Source organism: Xiphophorus hellerii, chromosome 20 (assembly GCF_003331165.1).
Source record: "Xiphophorus hellerii strain 12219 chromosome 20, Xiphophorus_hellerii-4.1, whole genome shotgun sequence".
Classification (NCBI taxonomy): domain Eukaryota; kingdom Metazoa; phylum Chordata; class Actinopteri; order Cyprinodontiformes; family Poeciliidae; genus Xiphophorus; species Xiphophorus hellerii.
The window spans coordinates 1,477,177-1,500,792 of NC_045691.1; the positions used below are offsets into that span (position 1 = coordinate 1,477,177).

Here is a 23,616-nt window from a genome sequence, read left to right on the forward strand (position 1 = left end):
GCCTAGATGGTGACACCCCCTTCACACCTCATGGTTATTCCTTTCTGATCAGATTCCTTTAAATAAGTAATAAAACTTCATATTAAAATACTTTATTAATAAATAAACATCTCATATCTGCACAGTTTGGACAGAGGGAGTTCTGCCGGTCAGGCTGGGATCTTGATCCGGATGGGCGGCGGCCTGATGGCGGCGTCCCTCACCTCGGCTGTGATGTCCACGCCCAGCGGAGCTCTGCAGCAGAACCAGCAGAACGGGTCAGAACCTGCAGCTCATGTCAGTCTGAGGGTTTGATCTGCTAACAGCAGGAACCGGGTCGGTACGGTAGAATGTACTGGTTATTTTATGATCCAAAAATCTACTGTCAACAGTTTTTTCTTTAAAATATGAATGAGAGGAAGTGAAGCCCTGACCAGAACGTGAACTGGTTCTGGTTCTGACTGACCTGGGCTCGTAGCTGACCTCCACCTCCGGCGCCAGGATCCCGGTTCCTTCCCTCAGACGCTCCACTCTGTTCCTGCGGGGAAAAAACCAAACGCCTCAGGTGAACTGGACTAGTTTCCAACCGCCACCAGAACTCACCAGAACTCACCAGGCGACCATCGCTCCGTTGTGGGTGCAGAACCGGGCCGGAGGGCAGAGCAGCTGCAACCCGGTCGCCTTGGCGACGACCGCCAGAGCTTTACAGATGTACTGGTTGCTGGCAACGCCTCCAGACAACACCTGGAAAAAACTCTGGGTCAAATCTAAATGTTTGGATATGCTGGGTTGCTATGGAAACACTGCAGCTTTTTTTTTTTTAATTTGTAAATAACTGATACTGATTCTGAAGTTAGTTTTCTTGCCCAGCAGATAAAATATTTGCCTGCAGAGAATTTCAAGACGACTGCAGTCAAAAGTTTGTTCACACAATGAATCATTAAAATCCTCATCCCACTTCCTGTCGTCGTCTTTGTCGCTTCTGCCAGCAGTAACATCCTGTTGTTGATCATGTGACTTGTGTGATGTGAAAAATGTTTCTATGGTAGTTTTGTGATTTTGGTACAGGTGAAAAACATCTCATCTTAGAGCAAAAACTTTCTGTTGAAAAACGAGTTTTTCTGAAATTATCTTGTTTCACTTAAGCTAATTTATTTATTTTTTTATTCCAATTTGCATAATTGTACGGTGAATGGAAACGCAGGTATTGATGGCTGCTGGACTGAGCCGGTGGTGGTTCTGGTTCTGCTGGAGGTTTCTTCCTGTTAAAGGGAAGTTTCTCTCTGCTGTCGCCCCCTGCTGGTCAGGAGGAGTGATCGCTGCGTGTCAAAGACTGGAAGCCCAGCTGGCTTCCTCAGAAACTTTTGATGATCTTGATGCTCTGGTTGGCGGCTAACTGAACTGAATGTGATGGAATAGAAACAATCGGATCCAGTGGACGGTTTCTCACCAGCGTCGGGTTTTGTGATGGCAGCAGTCGGTTGGCTCTGCAGAACAGGACGGCCCGGTGCGTCCTCTTCCCCAGGTGTGCTGCGTGGCGGCGGCGATGTCGTTCACACACGACAGCACCGTTCCTTCCTCTACGCCTGCAAACGGATCGCTGTGGTCAGGAAGGCTAAAGCTGCACAGGAAGTCCACAAACCGTCCTACCTTCCTCGACTTCCTGCTTCTGGATCAGCAAGGTGACCTGGTTCCGCAGCCCGGCGAAGGAGAAGAAGCAGTCGGGCGTTTGTCCCATCGGCGTCCTGAAGCAGAACCTCTTACTGTCGCCGTCCTGTGCCAGCAGCTCGATGGCCTGGCCGCCGCTCAGCAGTTTCCTGAGGGACAGACGGCGCGCCACCTGTGGGGCCAAACAGCTGACGGTCGGTTCAGAACCACAGCAACAGAACCACGACACCTAATCTGACCAGTGCGTGTTAATGAACGTACAGTGTTGTCGGATTTAGATAAATGCTCATTTCCAAAAACAAACACTAAATACAAACATTTTGATAATCTCAACATTTCTGATTGTGTCTAGCAAATGTTTTATCATTCTGAGCTCTGAAATGTTTCCCTGATGAAGTTTCAGCTTCAGTAATTCATAATAGCCCAAGTTATTTGCAAATAAAAGCAAATCTGTTTTAAAAACACCCAAATCCTATTCTGTGCATTTTTAAAACATATTTTTGTCTGTTAGATTTTGCTGTAATAAAGAAGTTTTTGTGTGAATTTTCTAATACTTTATGATAGAGACATGGTAAAAATGTCTGCTAAGAGACTTTCTGCTGCAAATCTGTTAACAGTCTTTGTCATTACTGGACATAATATTTCACATAATCAAAACTCATAGAAATAAACGCTGTAAATGTAGAACATCATGTGCAAGGAATCCATATGGGGGCCAACTTTTAATATTATTGAAATAAATCAGCTTTTTGATTTACTCATTAGAGATGTGGACATTTACAATTATTTAAATCAAGTTCTGAATAACTTTTTTTAAAATAGCAAATCTGAATGTGTTTTATTTTGCCAGTAAGTTTGACGTCCTTCTGGTTTGACACACCAGTTAGTACTGCACTTTGTTTTGACTTTTTATGTGTATTTTGTCTGTTACAAGTAACTTTTACACAAAACAGAGGAGATTGTTTTAAGTTAATAATTCCTTAGCATTGATTTTAAAAAGTATTAGTTTGACTGGCAGATTATTTCACTTATGGGAAAAATATCTTGTTAAAAGGATGACCTGTCAGTGAACTACTTTTTAAAATTAATATTAAGGAATTATTTACTTTAAAAAGCTCATATCTTGCTGAAAAGTTACTTGTAACTTAGTTTTGTCTTACTTCATGTACTAAAAAAAACTAGAACAAATCTACTTGGTCAGAGTTTGTGTTTTTGCAGTGCATTTATTACGTGTTAACAGATCAAGAAATAAAAAAGCAATTGGCTGAGTTTTATTTTGGAATATCAGAATGCCACACTTTTCAAATATTTATAATGAAAAATTGTTTTAAAAAAATCTTTCTGCTTAAACTTTACAATTATGTTCATTAAAATTCAAACAAAATACGCTGAAGTTTGTGTTTATAAGTGTAGCCGGGGCAACTTGTCCCGGAAGTATGGTGCTGTGCATTCTTCCTCTTGCCCATTTATGGAAGACGCTGTGACAGAGCAGCTGGTTCGTTAGCCAGACAGGTAATCAGCAGTTCCAGTTAAAAGCAGCACTTCAGTCTCGTCACATAAAGAAATGAGTGATAAGAAATGATCATATTTAACATTAACTCAGCCTGCTATAGTTTTCGGTTTGTAAACATCCCGGTAAAAGTTTTAGACACGTAGCGCCGACAGCTACTGACTTTCACCGACTCAGCTATTTATCTGAGCTACCGTAGGAAACGACGAGGCAGCAGGTGGTCAGAACAACGGCTCATGTTAGATCCTTTCACCTGCATACGGTTTGATCTTCTGTCTTTTTTTCCCTCTCAAAATATCCGAGGATTCTTCTGCAAAGCTGCTGGACGACTTGACTTGTAATGCAGGAACACTAAAGCGGTTCCTGCATTTACTGGCTGCCCTCACAGAGGAGCAGCTGAGAGACTCACCACAGCTTTTACTCTGATTTTAAACGCTTTTCTTTTTGTTGCCTTATGTGACCTTGGGTACAGTTTCTGTTATATGTGGAGAACCTTAAATCCTCTTTTTTACCAGATCACACACACAAGTTTGTAAAAATTATCAGAGGTACTGTTGCAAATTAAATACAGTTTATTGAATTCACAAGTTCAAAGATAGTCAGTTTATTTTATTATACACAAATGACCATATTAAAATAAGAGTCTATGCTGGCCCTGGAAACCTTGTAGCTGAGACATAGTTAAAACCCAATTAAATAAAGTTAGACTTTTTTGGGGAGAGGAATAATAAAGAAAACACAAATGCAACTAAATGCACCAAGTGATCCCCAACAAAAACACACTCATACAAAAAGCCCTGGTGAAACAGCAAAGGAAAGAGAATCTCCCCTTCCATTAGTCTCCTCAGTCTGAATAAAACAGCCTGGGACCCAGAGACAGCAGAGATCCTTTTATTGTTTAAAACAAGCCAGAGGGCTGGACAATAAAAACTCCCCTTCCTTCAACAAAACCAGCAAAAAGAAAATACTTTTGATCAATAAATGTAAATGTAAAAAGATGTAAAATTCAATCCATCAAAAAGTATCATCTTGATCTGTCGCACTAAGGAGGACAAAAATAGAGTATTTCCAAATTTCAAATTGTCTGGGATTTTATTGAATGTCTCAAGTGAAGTAAAATATCTTGGCCATGTGTTGACAGACCGTCTGTCTGATGATGAGGACATTTACCGTCAGGTTCGAATGTTATACACTCAGGCAAATATCCTTAAGTTTGGATTCTGTTCTGATGAAGTGAAACTGAACTTGTTTAGGTCATATTGTACATCACTGTATACTGCACATTTGTGGTGCAATTTTAAAAAAGCCAGTCTTCAAAGATTGAAGGTGGCTTATAATGATGCACTGAGACTCTTGTTAAATAAACCCAGATGGACCTGTGCCAGTGAACTGTTTGTATCTGCTCACGTCAGCACTTTGATGGCTGTTTTAAGAAAGCTTATGTATAAATTTATTTGTCGTTTAAACGAGTCTAATAATAGAATTATAATACTGTTGACTAATATCAAATATAGTGCAGTAAAATACTCATCTGTACTCTGGAGACATTGGTATGATTGCCTTCTGAATAGCTAGGAGTCGTTTTTTATTTTTATTGTACTTTTTTTTAAATTTTATTTTATTGTCTTTGTTTTCTTTTGTATGTAATCTGGACTCTGAGTCTGTAATAAAAATCTATCTATATATATATAATAATAGCTATCCCCCCCAAAAAAGAAATTCTAAACTAAAGAAAAAACTGAAACAGTAGCAGGCCAACCTACACACAAGAGACCAGGTTAGACAAGCACCTTAAGTAGCCAGATAATGATGAGAAACTGCCTTCAGCTTCTGTGAAGTGAAACCAGTCAGCGGCGCTCTGTACGTCTCTCTAGCCTCTGCAGGAGTCATCAGCCTGGGATCTGATCTCCTCAGCGATCTACCTGCTTTTAAATGGAACTGCTGATTACCTGTCTGGCTAACGAACCAGCTGTGCTCTGTCACAGCGTCTTCCATAAATGGGCAAGAGGAAGAATAGGAAGAATCGGTAACTAGGACCGCCCTAAGGAAATAAAAAGAAAGGCTCTGGGAGGAGCTGCTTTAGAGCAGGTAGATTGTCACTAAAGCACGCTGCTGTTCGTTCTCCTTGCAAGTAAATCTAAAACTCACTTGTCTCTCTTCTTGTTCAGTTTGAGAATGCTTAGGTAGATGAACCTGACATTAATTTGGTCCTTCGAAGCCGGATCCAATATACTGAAGGATTCCAGCAGGTGAGACCAAATCCAGAAAGACCGTGCGCAAGGCTAAACTCTTCAGAATGAGTTTAGAGATCCTTTTCCGGGACTGGTATTTGGTTTACCAGCTGGAATCTGACGGTTGACGGGACTCCGTGGAAGGGGAGAGACAACTGAGAGTAAATTCGCTTTTAAAAGCATGAATGAGTTGATGGCGTTCGCGTTAAAAGAAATCCTGTGTAAGAAACGCTGTGAATCCTGGGCTCTAACAGCTGAAACTAAACGGTTTTAACTTTATGCTGTTGTGGTGATAATTGGATGGCGGAGTCCAGCGAGCAGCCGCTTAAATCCGTATTAAAAGTTTCATTCCGTAAAAAAGGGCGGCGGAGTCCTGCGTGAAGACGCTTCAGATCCGTAACTGAAGTGTGATTGGAGGTATAAACACCTTTAGGTATTTTATCTCATTTAAAGTAGCGGGTTTGGAAGGAGCAAACCAATTGTGGATGCAGAGGCAAGAATCCTCCACTCGTAAGAGTCCAAGAGAGGATTACCATGATTGGTATTTTTAATTGTTACCCACTATAAAAAAGAAACCAGTTTTTAGAACAGCCTAGGTGTTGACAAACTGGTCTAAAGTTTTTAAAATTGGTAAAAATAGAAGGAAGTGGAGAGAAGTGTTTCAATATGTGTTCGTTTAATTTCTTTTATAAATGAATTTATTTAAATTGTCCGCAACGGTAGAAAAATAACTGCAGTACTGGAGAAAACACAGCAGATGGCGGCATAGCAACCTCCGCATTAACCATTGAACGAATTACTGCTTTATATTTCAACAGTAAATAAATGAAAAGATTAACAGCAGTGAAAATATTGGGAGTGTATTGAAGGGCAGGTCCCTGATAAAATACAAAATATCTGAATAAATGGATAGTAAAGTACAGGTTAAAAGGTTAATTAAATACTGAAATAGAAATATAGGATAAAATAAAAACTAAAGAAAGAGCCAAGAAATTAAGGAAACAGAAGATTGTGATAACAGTGTGTTGGCAAATAAATACATGACTAAATGAAAAACTAAATAAATACAGGAATAAGTAGATAAATATAATAAATAAAAAAATATCTAAAAACTGGAACAAAAGTCATAAAGGAAAACAAGTAACAGACAGGAATGTGAAACACAAGAAAGGGGAATATGAAAGTTTTTTTAAGAAGGAAAAGGATGAGGAAACTTTAAACAGTTAAAGTTTCATAGAAATAAAAATAATGATGAAAACTACTAGCTCATGGTTTGCAGGAATTAATAAACTGAGTAGTAGGCATATGTGGTGATTTAGAAATAAGGAGAAAGGCAAGGAGCAAGAGAGTCAAAGTAAGAGAATGGAAAGATGATTTGAAAAAATATCAAATTAACATGATTGCTATGTTCAAGGTTGCTCTCATAGCAGCTTGGAAGAACTTAATGATTGGAAATAGAAAATAGAATAGAATAGAATTCAACTTTATTGTCATTGCACTGTCACAAGTACAAGCAACGAGATGTAGTTTGCATCTATCCAGAAGTGCTCTACGAGATATAAATATTTATTTACAGATGTACAAGACTATGTATGTATGGACTATAAGGGGTTATAGCAAAGAGATATAGATATTGTGTATAAATATAATTATGGGAGCTATATGCACAGATTATACAGAATGTACAAGAATGTTAAGGAATTGATTATATATGTATATAATATAATACAAGATAAATAATGGCAGATAAAATTTACAGGTTGTATGTGTGTGTGAAGAAAACAGTCCGTGATGTGTGTGTGTGTGTGAGGATAGTCCATGTGTTATTGTTGTATGAGAGGATAGGGGAGTACAGTCCTTATAGTTTATGTTTTATGTCAGGAGGCGTTCAAAAGCGTGACAGCTGTGGGAAAGAAGCTGTTCCGGTGCCTGGTGGTTCTGGTCCGTAGGCTTCTGTAGCGCCTCCCAGAGGGCAGGAGGGAAAAGAGTGTGTGTGCTGGGTGAGTGGAGTCCTTTGTGATTTTCCCGGCCCTTTTCAAACACCGCTTCCTGTAGATGTCCTTGATGGCAGGGAGCGGTGCCCCGGCGATATACTGGGCAGTTTTCACCACCCTCTGCAGCGCCTGCCGGTCGGAGACAGAGCAGTTCCCGTACCAAGATGTAATACAGTTGGTGAGGATGCTCTCAATGGTGCAGCGGTAGAAGTTCGTGAGGATCTCTGAGGACAGGTGGTTCTTCCTCAGGGTCCTCATGAAGAAGAGGCGCTGATGCGCTTTCTTAATGAGTTTGGAGCAGCTGGTCGTCCAAGTCAGGTCTTCGGAGATGTGGACTCCCAGGAACTTAAAGGTGTCCACACGCTCCACCACTGTCCCCTTAATGTGGATGGGTGGATGTGGGTCAGCGTTCCTCCTGAAGTCCACGATAAGCTCCTTGGTCTTCTCGGTGTTCAGCTGCAGGTTGTTTTTGTCGCACCACTCAGCCAGACGGTCTACCTCCTCCCTGTAAGCGGCCTCGTCATTATCTCTGATGAGGCCGATCACCGTGGTGTCGTCTGCGAACTTGATGATGGCGTTAGAGCCATGGACAGGTCTGCAGTCGTAGGTGAAGAGGGAGTAGAGGAAGGGACTCATCACACAGCCTTGTGGCACTCCGGTGTTTATGATGATGGTGGATGAGAAGTGGTTGTCCAGCCGGACATGTTGAGGTCGACTGGTCAGGAAGTCGAGCAACCAGTTACACATGAGTGGACTGATGCCGAGGTCTGTGAGTTTGGTAATGAGTTGTGATGGGATGACAGTGTTGAATGCTGAACTAAAATCTAAGAACAGCAGTCTGGCGTAAGTGTTCTTACTGTCCAGGTGAGAAAGGACAGAGTGCAGCGCTATAGAGACTGCATCCTCTGTGCTCCTGTTCTGCCTGTATGCAAATTGGTGGGGGTCTAGTGTGGGGGGGAGACAGGATCTGAGGTGTGCTAGGACCAGCCGCTCCAAGCACTTGGTAATGATGGGGGTAAGGGCTACCGGGCGGTAGTCATTGAGTCTGGTTGGGTTGGGATTCTTGGGGATTGGGACGATGGAGGTAGACTTGAAGCAGATCGGTACCACAGCGCGGGCCAGGGACAGGTTGAAGATGTCCGTCAGCACTCCTGCCAGCTCCCCAGAGCACGTTCTGAGAACAAGTCCAGGTATGCCATCAGGACCCGCAGCCTTGTGGGATTCAATCCTGCTCAGAGCCGCTCCTACGTCAGTGGGGAGGAAAGTCAGTGGCTGTTGGCCTGGGGTGGTAGCTGCTTTGGTTGCAGTTGTGGTATTCCCTCTCTCAAAACGAGCATAGAAGTTGTTAAGTTCGTTGAGGAAGGAGACATCAGTAGAAGCGGGGTGGTATTGGGGTTCTTGTAGTCTGTGAGAATCTGAAGGCCTTGCCACATACGTCGGGGGTTGGCGTTAGAAAAATGATCCTCCACCTTCCTTTTGTAGTGGTGTTTGGCCTTCTTGATTCCCTTTTTCAGCTCAGCCCTGGCTGCACTGTAAGTCTGTGCATCCCCTGACCTGAAGGCGATGTTGCGGGCCTTCAGCAGGAGACGAACGTCTCGGTTCATCCAGGGTTTCTGGTTGGGGTACATGGTAATGCGTTTGCAGGTGGTGACACGTTCTATGGTGGTGGAAATATGGTTCAGTACAGATGAGGCGTACTGATCCAAGTCTGTATGGTGGAAAATAGTCCAATCTGTATTCCTGAACCGGTCCTGGAGCACAGTGTCTGAGCCCTCTGGCCACACCTTTACTGTCCTCACGGTAGGTTTCACACGTTGGATGAGTGGTAAGTACCGAGGTGTGAGGAACAGGGAGAGATGGTCTGATTGTCCGATGTTGGGGAGGGGTGTCACATTGTAGGCTCCAGCCAGACTGGAGTAGACATGGTCCAGGGTCTTGTCTCCTCTGGTGTGGCAGGAGACATGTTGGTGGAATCTGGGAAGAACTGTCTTCAAGTTGGAGTGATTGAAATCACCCGCAACAATAAAAGCAGCCTCGGGGTATTTGGTTTGGTGTTTGCTAATAGCCACAGACTTCTTTCATGGCTAGCTTGGCATTAGCATCCGGGGGTGGGGGTGTACACGGCAGTGAGGATGATCGAGGTGAATTCCCTTGGGAGGTAATAAGGTCTGCATTTGACCATTAAAAACTCCACATTCTGTGAGCAGCGACTCTCGGTAGTAGCAGAGTCTGTGCACCAAGCTTTGTTAATATAAATGCACAAACCGCCGCCTCTGGTCTTGCCGGAGTCATCTGCTGTCCTGTCGGCTCGGTGTGTGTTGCGTCCACATAGCTGGATAGCATTGTCCGGGCAGCTGTTGTTTAGCCATGTTTCGGTGAAAAACATGACATTTGAGTCCATAATCCGTCTGTCACTCGTGATGGATAGTTGTAACTCATCCATTTTATTAGCCAGAGAACGGACATTGGCGAGGAAAATGCTGGGTAAAGGGAGCCGGTGTAGTGTTAGCTTTAGCCTAGCTCGCACCCCTCCACGCTTAGCCCGCCTTTGAGAAGTGAGCAGCCTCCGGTATTCTGGAGATCTCTGGGATGAGTCGGAGATCGGCGATCATAGAGTCAAAATTGTAGCTCCAAAGGTCCAGAAGTTCATGTCTGCTGTAGCGCAGCAACGCTGTGCAATTCGGGAAAAAAAGTCCAGTAATGAATAGATAAAAAAACCACTAAAGAGCAGATTCTGGAGAGACGCTGAGACTTGCGTTGTTCACGCGCCGATAATAATATTATTATGATATAATAATAATAGTTATTATTATATATAATAATATAATTATAATGTTATTATAATAATATGATTATATTATAATAATAATATAATTATAATATTATAATCGGGTCAGGGGTCAAAAACATTACACCTTCACCACTTTCAGAAAAAGTCAGAAACTAAGTTGTGCCTCATCCTTCATAGGTTCAGTGTAACTGATGGCAAACATTGGTGCTAAATCCCCGTTGACTATTATCATTATTGTTAATAATAACAATAAATATTTAACTTCCCTTTGGGATCAATTAATTATAGATATATTAATTAAAGATGCCGAACAATATAACAAGCAGACAGACTGGAAATATGAATATTTGTATTCTTTAAAGAACTTAAATAGCTCAATCTTATTTTCTTGCTTTTGTAGAGGAAGTAAGACTGCCACCTTCAGGAGGGAGTTAGCATCACTTAAATGTCGCCACAACCGACCCAAACAACCCAGAACAAACCGGTTCTCTGTGCTAAACAAGTCCAGCAGAACTTCATTTGTCCCAGGAGTGGTTTACATTTAGAAGTGAAAAGTTCAATAAAAGAAAATGTAACGAATGTTGCAGTTTTGGTCCCCAGTCTGACCGGCTCTATCGGACTATCAGGTGTGAAAACCGTCTTAAATCTCCGTGGGTTTAGTTTCGGCGAACCTAAACCATGTTGGGCATATGTGTATTTTTTCCAAATATTTCAACAACAAACTACTAGAAAACTTTTTCTAACTGTTGGTTTTGTTTGCGAATGTTCAGCAGTCACCAGGGAGGCTGAGAGTGTGGAAAACGGCGACAGCAGTTCGTCGTTTAAACTCGTCTGTTCAGACGGGTGAGATGCCACAGATGGACCCCTGCTCTCATTTTTAACATACTATTACAGCTTCTCTCCTCTCCCTGAGCTGAGGATGCTCCTGCTGCTGCAGACAGAGTTCAGACCACTGACGTCTCCGTCCAGAACCAGAACCGTCCGCCTCCCTGTGGTTCTGCTGAGCCCAACAGCAGGAGCCGTGTGCCGAGAGCGGGGAAGGAGAACATCTGTTTGCCAGCGGGAGAAGACCCGTACGCACCGTTGGTCCGGAGCCGGAGAAGCAAGACGAGGCCGGAGTGAGGAACACAGAGGTTAAAACACAACATTTACACCAAAACAGCAGCTGCATTCCCATCACTAAATATTTGTCTGGATTCTGCGTGTAACAGTTATGGGCTAGGCAGCTAACTGCGGCTACATAAGCAGCATCAGAAGAGTGGCCCTTTAAGGAGCCTGAGGTGTGAAAAAAACAGGAGGTAGTGCTTTTAGTTTTGGTGAATATATATTAAGTGATTTGAATAAAAAAAACATACAATTACAACAACACAATGAGACACATGAGAACTGACTCAATAAATTGATTTCCAAATCATAAAGTCCATAGTCCATTCCTAGCTCGCCATCTTTCGATCCAGATGAGGATCTGATCCGACAGGTGAAAAAAAAACCCAACCTAAAAGGTCAGAAAACTCATTAAGTGTTTATCAAAAACAATTATGTACAAATATAATACAAAGGAAATAATTATTAAATTTAAACATCTAGTTTATGCATACTAAATGCAAATGCAATAATTAGATTCCTAATAATTAAACAAACATTTCAATCAGGTTAAATTAACCATAATTTAAATAAAACAAAACAAAACTATCATATTTCAACTAATCAATTTAAAGTTAAAGTGCTAAAGTTAAAGTGCACTTCCAAAATATCAATTAAGAAAAATAAAATAAATTAATCATCAAATACTCAAGCAGAGTGAGGGAAGGAAAATAAATAAATAACTATACTGCGCAATATCAACTTAAGTATAGCTACATTCTGTTCTGATCAAGTTTATCTTAAACTTAAGTGCCTCAGCATCAATGTAAAGGTGTCAGAACAGGCACAAAATTCAGCAACAAGTTACCTTTTAGAAGAGAGTGGGCCGTACTGAGCCACAATCAGCACCAACAGAATCCCGGTGACGGTCCAGGTAAACAATGCCAGTGATTCTAATAAAACAATGCTCCAATGAGCAATCGAGCAGAAGTACCACATGAAAAAGTAATACTGTTAACAAATAAACTCACCCAGCAATCAAATCAATAGATTTAAAGATTTTTGGAGGAATTCTTGAGGAAGACGCCAACAGCAAACCACAATCAGTGGAACAGGTGAGGATCTTTTACTGTGCACTGGACGCAGGGCTTTAAATAAGTTAGCAGAGTTTGGGCAACACAGGAAGTGGGCCCGCAAAAATAAAAGTCCTTTACTAATTGCAGGTTACATGCGAATGTCAAAAAAAAACAGTTTTGCAATTTTGGTGATTCCATTAAATAAGAAATGACATTAAAACCATACTTAAATAAGCTTGTTTTGTCATGCTGGCTTAGGTCAGGTCATGGACACACATTACAACGAGTCAAACAAAAAACTGTTTACATCTACATCAGGGGTGTCAAACTCAAATGCACAGTGGGCCAAAATTTTAAATTGAACAAAGCCGCGGGCCAAGGTTGAAAAAATATGGACCCAAACAAATTTTGATTTAACAATAAATATTGAACAAGCAAGGCTTATATAACTTAAAAGTGCAGGCGTGCATAATTGAGTTGCTAAAAATAATAAAACATATAAATGGCATATTAAATAAAATTTAAATACAAATTTAATGCCTCCTTTCTGAGATAAATGTCAAAATTAGCTTTGTACACAGGCTAATAAATTTGAAAATAAAATAACATAACTATGAATAAATCATTAAATAAACTATGAATAAAGGCCTTGGAGTAACAAGAAAAGGTGCATAGAAAACTTATTTATTGCTCATTATGCGACACACTGATCTACTCTGATGCAGCCAAGTCAGATACCTGGCCTCTTTTCTTGGATGCCAGTTCATCAATGTCGGGGCTCAGAGTTTGAGCTGAGGAAACCTTCATTATTGAACAAAGATGTTCGTCAGTCAGGCGTCTCCTGCGAGACGTTTTCGTCATCTTCATTGAGGAGAAAAGTTGCTCACATACATATGTAAACAGATATTCTGTCTCCCACCTGTCCAGAAAAGTTCTATTTTCTGTCTTTCTTTTCGCCATGTTTTGGTAGGGTAACACAGTGACAGCTGTAGTTTGAGGTCGCAGTGCGGTTTGGGGGAGAGGCCGGGGGATGCGGGGTGCGCCGGGGCTTTCAACCGAAGGAGTGCGCAAGAAGACGGATCACCACCTTCCTAATACATCCATGTCCGCTACCATAAGTGCTACTGACACAGAGGAGGAGGCGTGTCTGCCTCTGTCCTGACTGACGCGCCAAAAAACAGCAGAACATTATGGGATTTGTAGTATAAGCGGTGAATGCGGCGTCACAGCGTTGCCACCGTATAATACCGGCGGGCCAGCTCTAATATTAATTTAAAATTGCCTCACGGGCCAAATATAATTACACTGCGGGCCAAATTTGGCCCGCGGGCCAGAGTTTGACACCTATGATCTACATGAATCTCACAAAATAGCATCGGTATGTTAAAAACTACAAGTATTATTCAATACCGAAAGCAAAGCAGTTTTTACAGAGAACTACAACATGGAAACCGTACTAACAACAGATATCTCCAAAAAAATAAACTTTCCAGAAACGATTCATTTAAAAGTTTTTGATGTTATCTGCTTAGTCTACATACGCTAATTTCAGTCTGTTAGTAATATTAACGTTACAAATTAATCAGCATTAAGATCAAATTGCCGACCAGCAACTAGCATAGCTACATTATGGCCGCTCCACGTTGCGGAGAGACGCCGCCGTATAAACCTCTTTTTTCTCATTCACTTTAGCATTTTACTGAACTAAACACAGTAGAAACACCACAGAAGACGTTCACATAAAACGTTGATATGAAAAATTGGTATAACCAAGACATAAACTGAGTATTTTTTATGAAAACTGAGTCTTACCCATGATTGCAGAAGCGAGTCAGGGATTGGAAAGGAAGAACCCAGCATGCACCGCGGCAATGTGTAGTCGGAGGACCCCATCTATAGACTATAGAGTGCCTGAGTAAAATTAAGTCGTTTCAGAAATTTTTTAATGATTTTTTATTTACCACTTAAAAGATGTCATGATATTTTGTGCAATTTTTCTTTAAAGCTCTTGTTGAGATAAATAAGTATAGTTCATAAGCCTGAGGACATTTGTTTTAAAAATATTTTGTAGTTGTCGTAATGGGCTCTTAGCACCTCAGCTTCCGCGTTCGGGGAAAAGCGGCTCGGTTTCCAGTCTATTGAAAATGGCTCTTCACCCTGGGTGTTTGCAGGGCTTGTCCAAGGTAACAGTTAATGATGAACATCGATCCGAAGCCCCAACAACAAGCTGGAGAAAGGTTTTAAGATGTTCGCCTCGTTATACATTCACAGATACGAAGGTGAGTTTTACTTTCTTTAAACTTTGTGGCTAACATTAGCTTTAGCTTATTCTAGTAGGCAATATTCTCTGACATTTTTCTTATAAAAAATTAATTTATTTTATTAAATTAATTAATCATTTTTCTTATAAAAATGTGCTATTTAAGTATTTAACATTTTTCATCATTCATTAACGGACAATGTTTTTACCATATGTTCAAGTATATTACGTGGTTTATTGTCGTTAGTGTCAGAGACCAAGTAACGGGGATTTTAAGGTTCAGGCTTTTTGTTTCTGAAGCCTGAGGAACAACAAGCCCATAGCTTAACAGTAGAGCAGCTCTGGTGTCGGAGTTCTAGTTCAGCTGACGGTTCAGGTTCAGAGTTGTTGCTTTTAGAAAAATATAACTGTGTTCCTTAAGGTCTCCGTGTTACTTCGCTTTATTAGTTTTGCATGCTTCTTGTGAAGCAGGACGGTGTTTACAGCGGTTTGTACAGGCGGATCAGTAGCTCGGCTGTCTGGCTCTGGTCTGCTCTCTGGTTCCCATAAACTCTTTCAGGCTGAATACAGAAGTGAGTCCATGGAAATAACACAGGAGGCTCCTTTACCTTCTGCTTTAGGCTGAAGAAGTTGATCCGGAGTGAAGTGAAGGCTGTAAACTTTGCTGTGCGGCGTTAGCTTTAACTGGTAGCGATGAATATTTACAAGCCACCGTCTTCTTAATTCAGGACCGCTTGGAAATCCATGAAAACTTAAAAGCCCATTATATTAGGAAGACAACAATGTTCATAGTATTGTTTTATTTGTGTCTGAAATACGACTTTGTCTTTTCTATCTGTCATGGTAACTCAAAGCGGAAAAAAGAGAGTCGCATTTGCGCATTCGGATGTAACGTCATCGCGGCAGGTGGAAAGAGCCCATTAGCCTAGAATGTCATTCTCTAGAGGGGGACCTAAAAATAAAAAAATATTTTATTAAATCAATTAATCAAATTTTTTGGATTATTAGCAACCTATTTTTGTATTTGTCCAGTAGGCGGTGTTATGTGTTTGGCAGGCGTAATGAAGTATCAGCGCTTTTAATACATCATAACTCGCTAAATAATAAATAGACTTTCACGCTTTCTTTTTTTTACTGGAAACCTTATTCAAACAGCTATCATGGCTACATTTACAAGGAAATTTCTTTTTAAAGTATCTTTAAGTGGACTGATACATGTCAGCATATGTAAATATTTCTAGTGGGAAAAACAGGATAGAATAGGAATAGAATATAATGATGGGCATTTTACACACACACACACTTATATATATATATATATATATTTATATACAGTATATATATACAGTACAGACCAAAGGTTTGGACACACCTTTTTTTTTTTTAAAGATTTTATTGGCTCTAGTGACCTTTATTTGACAGTGAATTGACAGGAAAGAGGGTAATGAGAGAAGGGGGAAGACATGCGGCAAAGGTCGCCAGGCCGGGAATCGAACCTGCGACAGCCGAGTTGAGGACTAAGGCCTCTATATTTGGGTTGTGCTTAACCCCTGCGCCACCACAGCACACCCCTGGACACACCTTTCTAATTCAATGTGTTTTCTTTATTTTCATGACTATTTATAAGGCAAGAAATCCCACTTATTAACCTGACAGTGAAAATGAAGTGAAAACCATTTCAGGTGACTACCTCTTGAAGCTCATCAAGAAAATGCAGAGTGTGTGCAAAGCAGTAATCACAGCAAAAGGTTGCTACTTTGAAGAAACTAGAATATAAGGGGTATTTTAGTTGTTTTACACCTTTTTGTTTAGTGCATATTTCCACATGTTATTCATAGTTTTGATGCCTTCAGTGTGAATCTACAATGTCAATAGTCATGAAAATAAAGGAAACTCAGTGAATTAGAAGGTGTGTCCAAACTTTTGGTCTGTACTGTATATATATATATATATATATATATATATATAAAAAAAAAAAAAAAAAATTCCCTTCTCACCCACCGCGGGTGGTTCTTATCCTCTGAGCTCGGGTCCTCTACCAGAGGCCTGGGAGCTTGAGGGTTCTGCGCAGTATCTTGGCTGTGCCAAGGACTGCACATTTCTGGACTGAGATGTCTGATGTTGTTCCTGGGATCTGTTGTAGCCATTGGTCCAGTTTGGGGGTGACTGCCCCGAGGGCCCCGATGACCACAGGCACCACTGTGGTCTTCACCTTCCAGGCCCTCTCCAGTTCCTCCCTGAGGCCCTGGTATTTCTCTAGTTTCTCGTGCTCCTTTTTCCTGATGTTGCAGTCGCTTGGTATTGCTACATCTATCACAACGGCTTTCCTCTGTTGTTTATCCACTACGACAATGTCTGGTTGGTTCGCCATTACCATTTTGTCTGTCTGGATCTGGAAGTCCCACAGGATCTTAGCTCTGGCGTTCTCCGCCACCTTTGGGGGTGTTTCCCACTTTGATCTCGGGGTTTCCAGTCCATATTCTGCACAGATGTTTCTGTACACTATGCCTGCAACTTGGTTATGTCGTTCCATGTACGCTTTCCCTGCCAGTATCTTGCACCCTGCTGTTATGTGCTGGACTGTCTCAGGGGCCTCCTTGCACAACCTACACCTTGGGTCTTGTCTGGTGTGGTATATCTGGGCCTCTATTGCTCTGGTGTTTAGGGCCTGTTCCTGGGCGGCCAGGATGAGGGCCTCTGTGCTGTCCTTGAGTCCAGCACAGAGGCCCCTCATATATATATATATATATATATATATATATATATATATATATATATATATATATATATATATATATATATATATGCTAACAATGCATGGAGGATTCCATCCCAAATCCAGCACCCTGAGACTGTACACGAGCCGCAAGGAAGGAGGCAGAGGACTAGTGAGTGTGAGAACCACAGTCCAGGACGAAACAACTAAGATCCATAGGGACAAAGCCTCAACAGACAATGTGCTCAGTGAATATCTCAGACAACAGGGAACGGAGGTTGAGGTGCCAGAGATACCATCATGGCAGGACAAGCCCCTACATGGGATGTACCACCAGCAAATAACCCAAGTGGCTGATATCAGTAAATCCTACCAATGGCTGGAAAAAGCTGGACTCAAGGACAGCACAGAGGCCCTCATCCTGGCCGCCCAGGAACAGGCCCTAAACACCAGAGCAATAGAGGCCCAGATATACCACACCAGACAAGACCCAAGGTGTAGGTTGTGCAAGGAGGCCCCTGAGACAGTCCAGCACATAACAGCAGGGTGCAAGATACTGGCAGGGAAAGCGTACATGGAACGACATAACCAAGTTGCAGGCATAGTGTACAGAAACATCTGTGCAGAATATGGACTGGAAACCCCGAGATCAAAGTGGGAAACACCCCCAAAGGTGGCGGAGAACGCCAGAGCTAAGATCCTGTGGGACTTCCAGATCCAGACAGACAAAATGGTAATGGCGAACCAACCAGACATTGTCGTAGTGGATAAACAACAGAGGAAAGCCGTTGTGATAGATGTAGCAATACCAAGCGACTGCAACATCAGGAAAAAGGAGCACGAGAAACTAGAGAAATACCAGGGCCTCAGGGAGGAACTGGAGAGGGCCTGGAAGGTGAAGACCACAGTGGTGCCTGTGGTCATCGGGGCCCTCGGGGCAGTCACCCCCAAACTGGACCAATGGCTACAACAGATCCCAGGAACAACATCAGACATCTCAGTCCAGAAATGTGCAGTCCTTGGCACAGCCAAGATACTGCGCAGAACCCTCAAGCTCCCAGGCCTCTGGTAGAGGACCCGAGCTCAGAGGATAAGAACCACCCGCGGTGGGTGAGAAGGGAATTTTTTTTTTTTTTTTTATATATATATATATATATCACTTCCTAGTGATTGCCCTCATGCTAACATTAGCTTTGTACCTAAAATAAACATTCTAGCAAATATTTCATTTATTAGCCATGTTTATAATTCTGAATGGAGTAAGTTTGTGTCTGTTTTAGCATTTCTGTCTGAGTATTGTCTGTGAAAGGTGTTTCTAGGACAACCCCTCACCAACAGAAAATTATTTTGTTGTGGGTGTCAGTGTCCAACTAAAATGAACACAGTATCAGTGTAAGGTACTAATACCTTATAACATTTACAATAACTGTGTTTAAGTTTCCTTGGTTTTGTATTTATTGTTTGCATTTATTCACATTTGTATAGTTAAGCTTGTTTGTTTAATACTTAAGTAATATTGAGTCACTAGCATGCTGACACTACCAGCAGAATGAAGGCTACCGCTATTATGATGACTAACATGTCTGGGTTTGTTAAAATGTTAAACTTTTACCACCCAAAATCCTCAATACTTTCAAATAGTTTTTATTTAGTTATTGCATGGACTCAACTTAAATCGATTAACTTATAAAGCTTTTTTTTATCCAAACGCTCCTGCCACTTGTTTAAGATGAGTACAAACAACAAGCTGATGATAATTAAGTGATGTTTAACTTTTTTATGTCTAAGGTTTTATATTTCAGTGAGAGGCCAGAGTCTAGCTTTAGTAGATGGCTGAAGGCGTCTGATCCGCTTCAAACTCAGAACCTGTCTGCTTAACGACAAAACTTTGGTAAGGTTAAATTTAGTGGGCTAAAGGAAGTCAGAGGGTTCGTTCTCCAATGTGAGAAATCCCTTGAGGTCGCCAAGTCTCTTGTTTGATCAGATCTTGTTAGTCATTTCCATAGTATGATTACTAATTAACAGTTGATTTTTTGTGTCTAGATGCAATGTAATCATTCAATTCACAATTGAAGTTTTATTATCGGGATTCTGCAAATTAAATGTTTTCCACCTGAGTGAAGTTGGCCCCCCCACCTTCTTCAAATCAGACAAAATTGGTGTCAAACGTTTGTGCTGCAAAATTTTCGTTTGTGCTTCTATCATTCTAAAGATATTAAGAAAAATGTTTCTAGAGGTCATCAAAGGTCAATGAACATCAGTTCATGCTGGATCTGTGAATTTCATTTGAAATTGTTCAGTGCTAACCTATGAACAAGAATAATGTAATTTTAACGTTGATGAAATTCACTTGGAACCAGGTCTTATTTAGAATGAACTGGTACAACATCTCCCAAAACACTCGGTGACTTGTATTTTAGTTTCTGATCACCAGAGGGCGCTATTAGACAAACTGTACTGTTGAAATACGAAAAGTAGGACTAGAGCAAAACATGTTCTAACTATCTAGTCTGCTGTTTCCATCTCAATTTCATGATCGACAGTCAACACTTATTTTCACGACTTCAAATCAGTGCACAAACTAGCATAAACTGTTTATAAAAGAACTGATGTTCATTGACCTTTGATGACCTCTACAAACATTTCTCTTAATATCTTTAGAATGATAGCAGCACAAACAAAAACTTTTGCTGCACAAACCAGCAAAAACGTAGCCGAGTTGATTGACACCTATTTTGTCTGATTTTATGGAAGTGGGGGACTGGCTGACCTTTTGACCTTTAAACTTTAATATCTTCAAAGCCAAAGCTGCACAAATGAAAATTTTTGCTGCACAAACCAGCACAAATATAGCACAAACGTTTGACAAAAAAAAAAAGCAGAGCAAAATATAAAAAACCCCCAAAAAAACAGTGAAGCTGATGGATCCAAACAACGCCAAGCTGAAAACATCCCTCAGATGATTTCCCATAATCCTCTTTAGGAATTAGTTAGGAAAACTCACACAGCAGTAATCCAGGTTTAACTGAGTGTTAAACTGGATTAAACAGAATATGTGTGAGATTTACCTGATCATTCATATCAATCTGGAGGTTAAATTCAGTAAAGTGGAAGTACAAACCTGCTGCTTGTCCTTCTTGAGGATTTTCATCTTCTATCCGTTCACAGCATCTGTCAACAGAAATAAATAAATCTGATTATTAAACATTAAGAAACCATCTGAGAGGGAGAAATAAAACAAACCTGGGTTAAATTGATTTAAAAACAGCAAAAGTTTAGAAATGTGAAATAAACCTGAGTACAAAATACTATAAAATATTAATTTTGCATAGTCGGTCCCCTTTAAATCCACTTTTAAATCTTTATTGTTGAAAACTGAGCTCCTGATTGGTTTGTAATCTGCTCCATTGCTCAGCCCAGTGGTGGGCTCTGGGCCCCATATGGATTACAATAAAATCCCCCCCAAAAAGAAAAACAAAATCAACTGGTCCCACATGGTTGAACCAGACATAAACCTTTACACATATTTTGTTTTCAAACTCCCCTGAAGTTTATTTCACACTTCAGGTTGCAACAAAACAAACTGCAAACCATCTTTACAGTGAAACACTTTTGTGTAACTGTGTTTTTTTTCCATCCATACTGCTTCCCGCGCCCCCCCTGCAATGGCACTGCACCCCCCCCCCCCATCCCCGGGGGGCGCCGCACACTTTGGGAACCACTTTAAAAATTAATCACACCAAGTTATATTAAGATAAAAGAATGCAGTGAATGTTTTTTTTGTACCATTTTTGATGTAAATATATGTTTTTTGTGCTGCAGAAACAGAAACATATTTTCTCTCTGTAGCATGATGCCCTCTGCTGTTAGCTACTAAATGACACACATTTTATGAAAAACCAGGAAAATATTTCAAGTTTGTTTCCATTTTCTGTTTGTTTAGATCAGAAATCAGAGTCATATTCACCAAGAGGCTTTCTGAAATAATGTATCAGTTGTAAATGTCATTAGAACCGCATGTTTTATTTTTAGATTTTGTTGACTCTGTCTTCATGTCAGTGATTCCCAACATGGGGGGCCCGGCCCTTTAAAAGGAGCACGAAGAAGCTAAGGGAGGATCCAAAGTTTTGGAGGCAAAGAGAGAAATTTACAAACAAAAGTCCAGGTGAAATTTACTTCATTTGTCATTTATTATTAAATTATTTAAGTTAAACAAGTTTGCATAAAAATAGGTAAATGTCAGAATTTTGACTTTAATCTCCTAGTTTTGTGCCAATCTATGTCAAAATCCAAATGAATAATCAAACTTTCTTGGGTGTCAACTATGTTGCCAGTATGTGAAAATAATCTTATAACTGTCTCTTCCTTGTGGTAGGATTTGTAAACCTTCATGTTTTCCACGTTTAGAGATAAAGCTCAGAAATTTTCTGTTAAGAAATTGGACTATTAAAAATGTATTTCTCAAATTTATTTGTTGATTTGAACTTTAAGACTAGATTTGGCTGATGTAAAATAAACAATTTAAATAATTCTGATTCTGATATTAAAGTCATAACTTTTTATTGCACCAATATTCCTCCGTAAATTGAGGCAGCGTTCTTTAGGAGTCCTGACGTACTGATGTTATCTACAGTTTAGTTATTAAAGAAATCACCAGATTTTCATCAAATATTTGCAGCTTTTGATAGAGTAGATAATTTGCCATCCAGCAAATATAAATAAAATGTTTAATAATAAACTGAGTAGGTGCTGGTTTAGCCATCTGATGGTTTTGATTACATGTTGTAAAAGACGGAGTATTTACTGGGTTACCCATGAATCCTTCTATTTCATCACAGGCTTGTGAAAATGTAAATATTTCAGGGTGGAGATTCTGTCGTTTCAGGATTCAAACATTGTTTCTAAATAGAAATAAATCCTCAAACCTCAGAAAATTATCCTGAAACTTTTCAAAACAACAATTTGTGGCAAATGATTTCGCTGAGAAATAGTTAATAGTATTATTACTCGTCAGTTAGTACATAGAAAGCAAACACTACAGACTTACAGAGAGCGGTATTGATTGACAAAATAACCAATTAGAGAACAAACAACAAAAAGAACACAAAAAAAATGATAAATTAAATGGATAAAGACAAAACTGATCAGCATATTCCTCTGAAATGCATCTGTCTTTCTCTCTCTGCTGTTGTTTTGAGCACGTTTCAATCCCCCTCCACAGCAGCGCCATGGCGACATGCCCAAGACTCGGCGCATCAGCATTCGTTACCGTGGCAACAGCCGTGTACCAGGCCAAGGAGCCGACATGGTTCCCCGAGAACAGCTGCAGCAGCGGAGCAGCGTCTGTCTACTGCTTCATACAGGAGCGGTGAAACATGGCCGCCTTCACTGCCGACCTGCTTGTTAAAGAAACACGTTGCATATCATTATTCTACGTTCCACCGTAAACAGCAGCGATGCAGGTTCACGTCGTCACTGTGGAATCTGTTGTCCTGAAAAACTCAACTCAGTTTCATCGCTGCTGGTTTCCACCATTTAAGGTGAACTAAACATGCCAAACAGACTAAATAAGCTACATTTTTGTAAATAAAGACACTTACAGAGGAAGCACAATAAAATAGTTAAACTATTTAATATAATGAATAATCAAAGCAGGGCTGCAACTGTTATTTTAGCTATGGATTAATCAATTATTCTGACGATTGATCGGTTGAAAATGGCCACATTCTGCAGATTTTTCATACAATGTTAGAAATACATTAAAAATGCAAATAAAGGAATAATTCAGTTCCTTTTTTAAATAATAAAACATTTAATTACCTAAAACCCAACATTGGCATTCCTTTAGTGAACACTTGACATGAACTTGTGAAAAGCTCTTTTCTGACTGAACTGGGATCAGCACGTTGCTCAGCTAATCTAGTGACTATTTTTGTATTAAGTGGTTTATAATTCAAAAAGTTTTGTTTTTTTTCCAGAATTCAAACCACGTGAAATTAAAACTTACCCAAAACTCACATGCTCTGAATATGTTGTGTCTTTTTCTCCCCAAATGGCTTTTTGAGTCTTTATTCTCCAGTTAATGATTAATCGATTACTAATTTAGTTGATTGTTTCAATAAGCAATTAATCACGATTATTACTATTAGTCCTTTCAGCCCTTTTATGTGGCCCTCTAGACTCCAGAGGGACGAATAAATAAAACCATCCAGATAACCGCCGGGTTTAAATACTTTATCAACCAAATCAAAGATATATTTTTATGTTTACTGGGAAATTACATCAACAAAGCTCTGCAGATTTTCATG

At 40.3% G+C, this 23,616-nt stretch overlaps 1 protein-coding gene and 1 long non-coding RNA gene across 2 annotated transcripts; both read right to left on the reverse strand.

Annotated features, from left to right (window-relative positions):
* Positions 1-76: 76 nt before the first annotated feature.
* On the reverse strand, positions 77-23,616 carry LOC116710272 (probable tRNA N6-adenosine threonylcarbamoyltransferase, mitochondrial). Its single transcript, XM_032549229.1, is given in 8 exon segments — positions 77-234; positions 446-517; positions 593-723; positions 1,430-1,503; positions 1,506-1,565; positions 1,630-1,819; positions 20,430-20,479; positions 22,578-23,616. Coding segments are annotated over 7 exon segments (642 nt in total). The 5' UTR covers positions 20,460-20,479; positions 22,578-23,616; the 3' UTR covers positions 77-149.
* LOC116710273 (uncharacterized) lies at positions 10,281-12,643 on the reverse strand. Its single transcript, XR_004337074.1, has 3 exons — positions 12,288-12,643; positions 12,125-12,209; positions 10,281-11,668 (listed from the first exon to the last, which is right to left on the reverse strand). It is a non-coding gene; the product is annotated as an uncharacterized LOC116710273 (long non-coding RNA).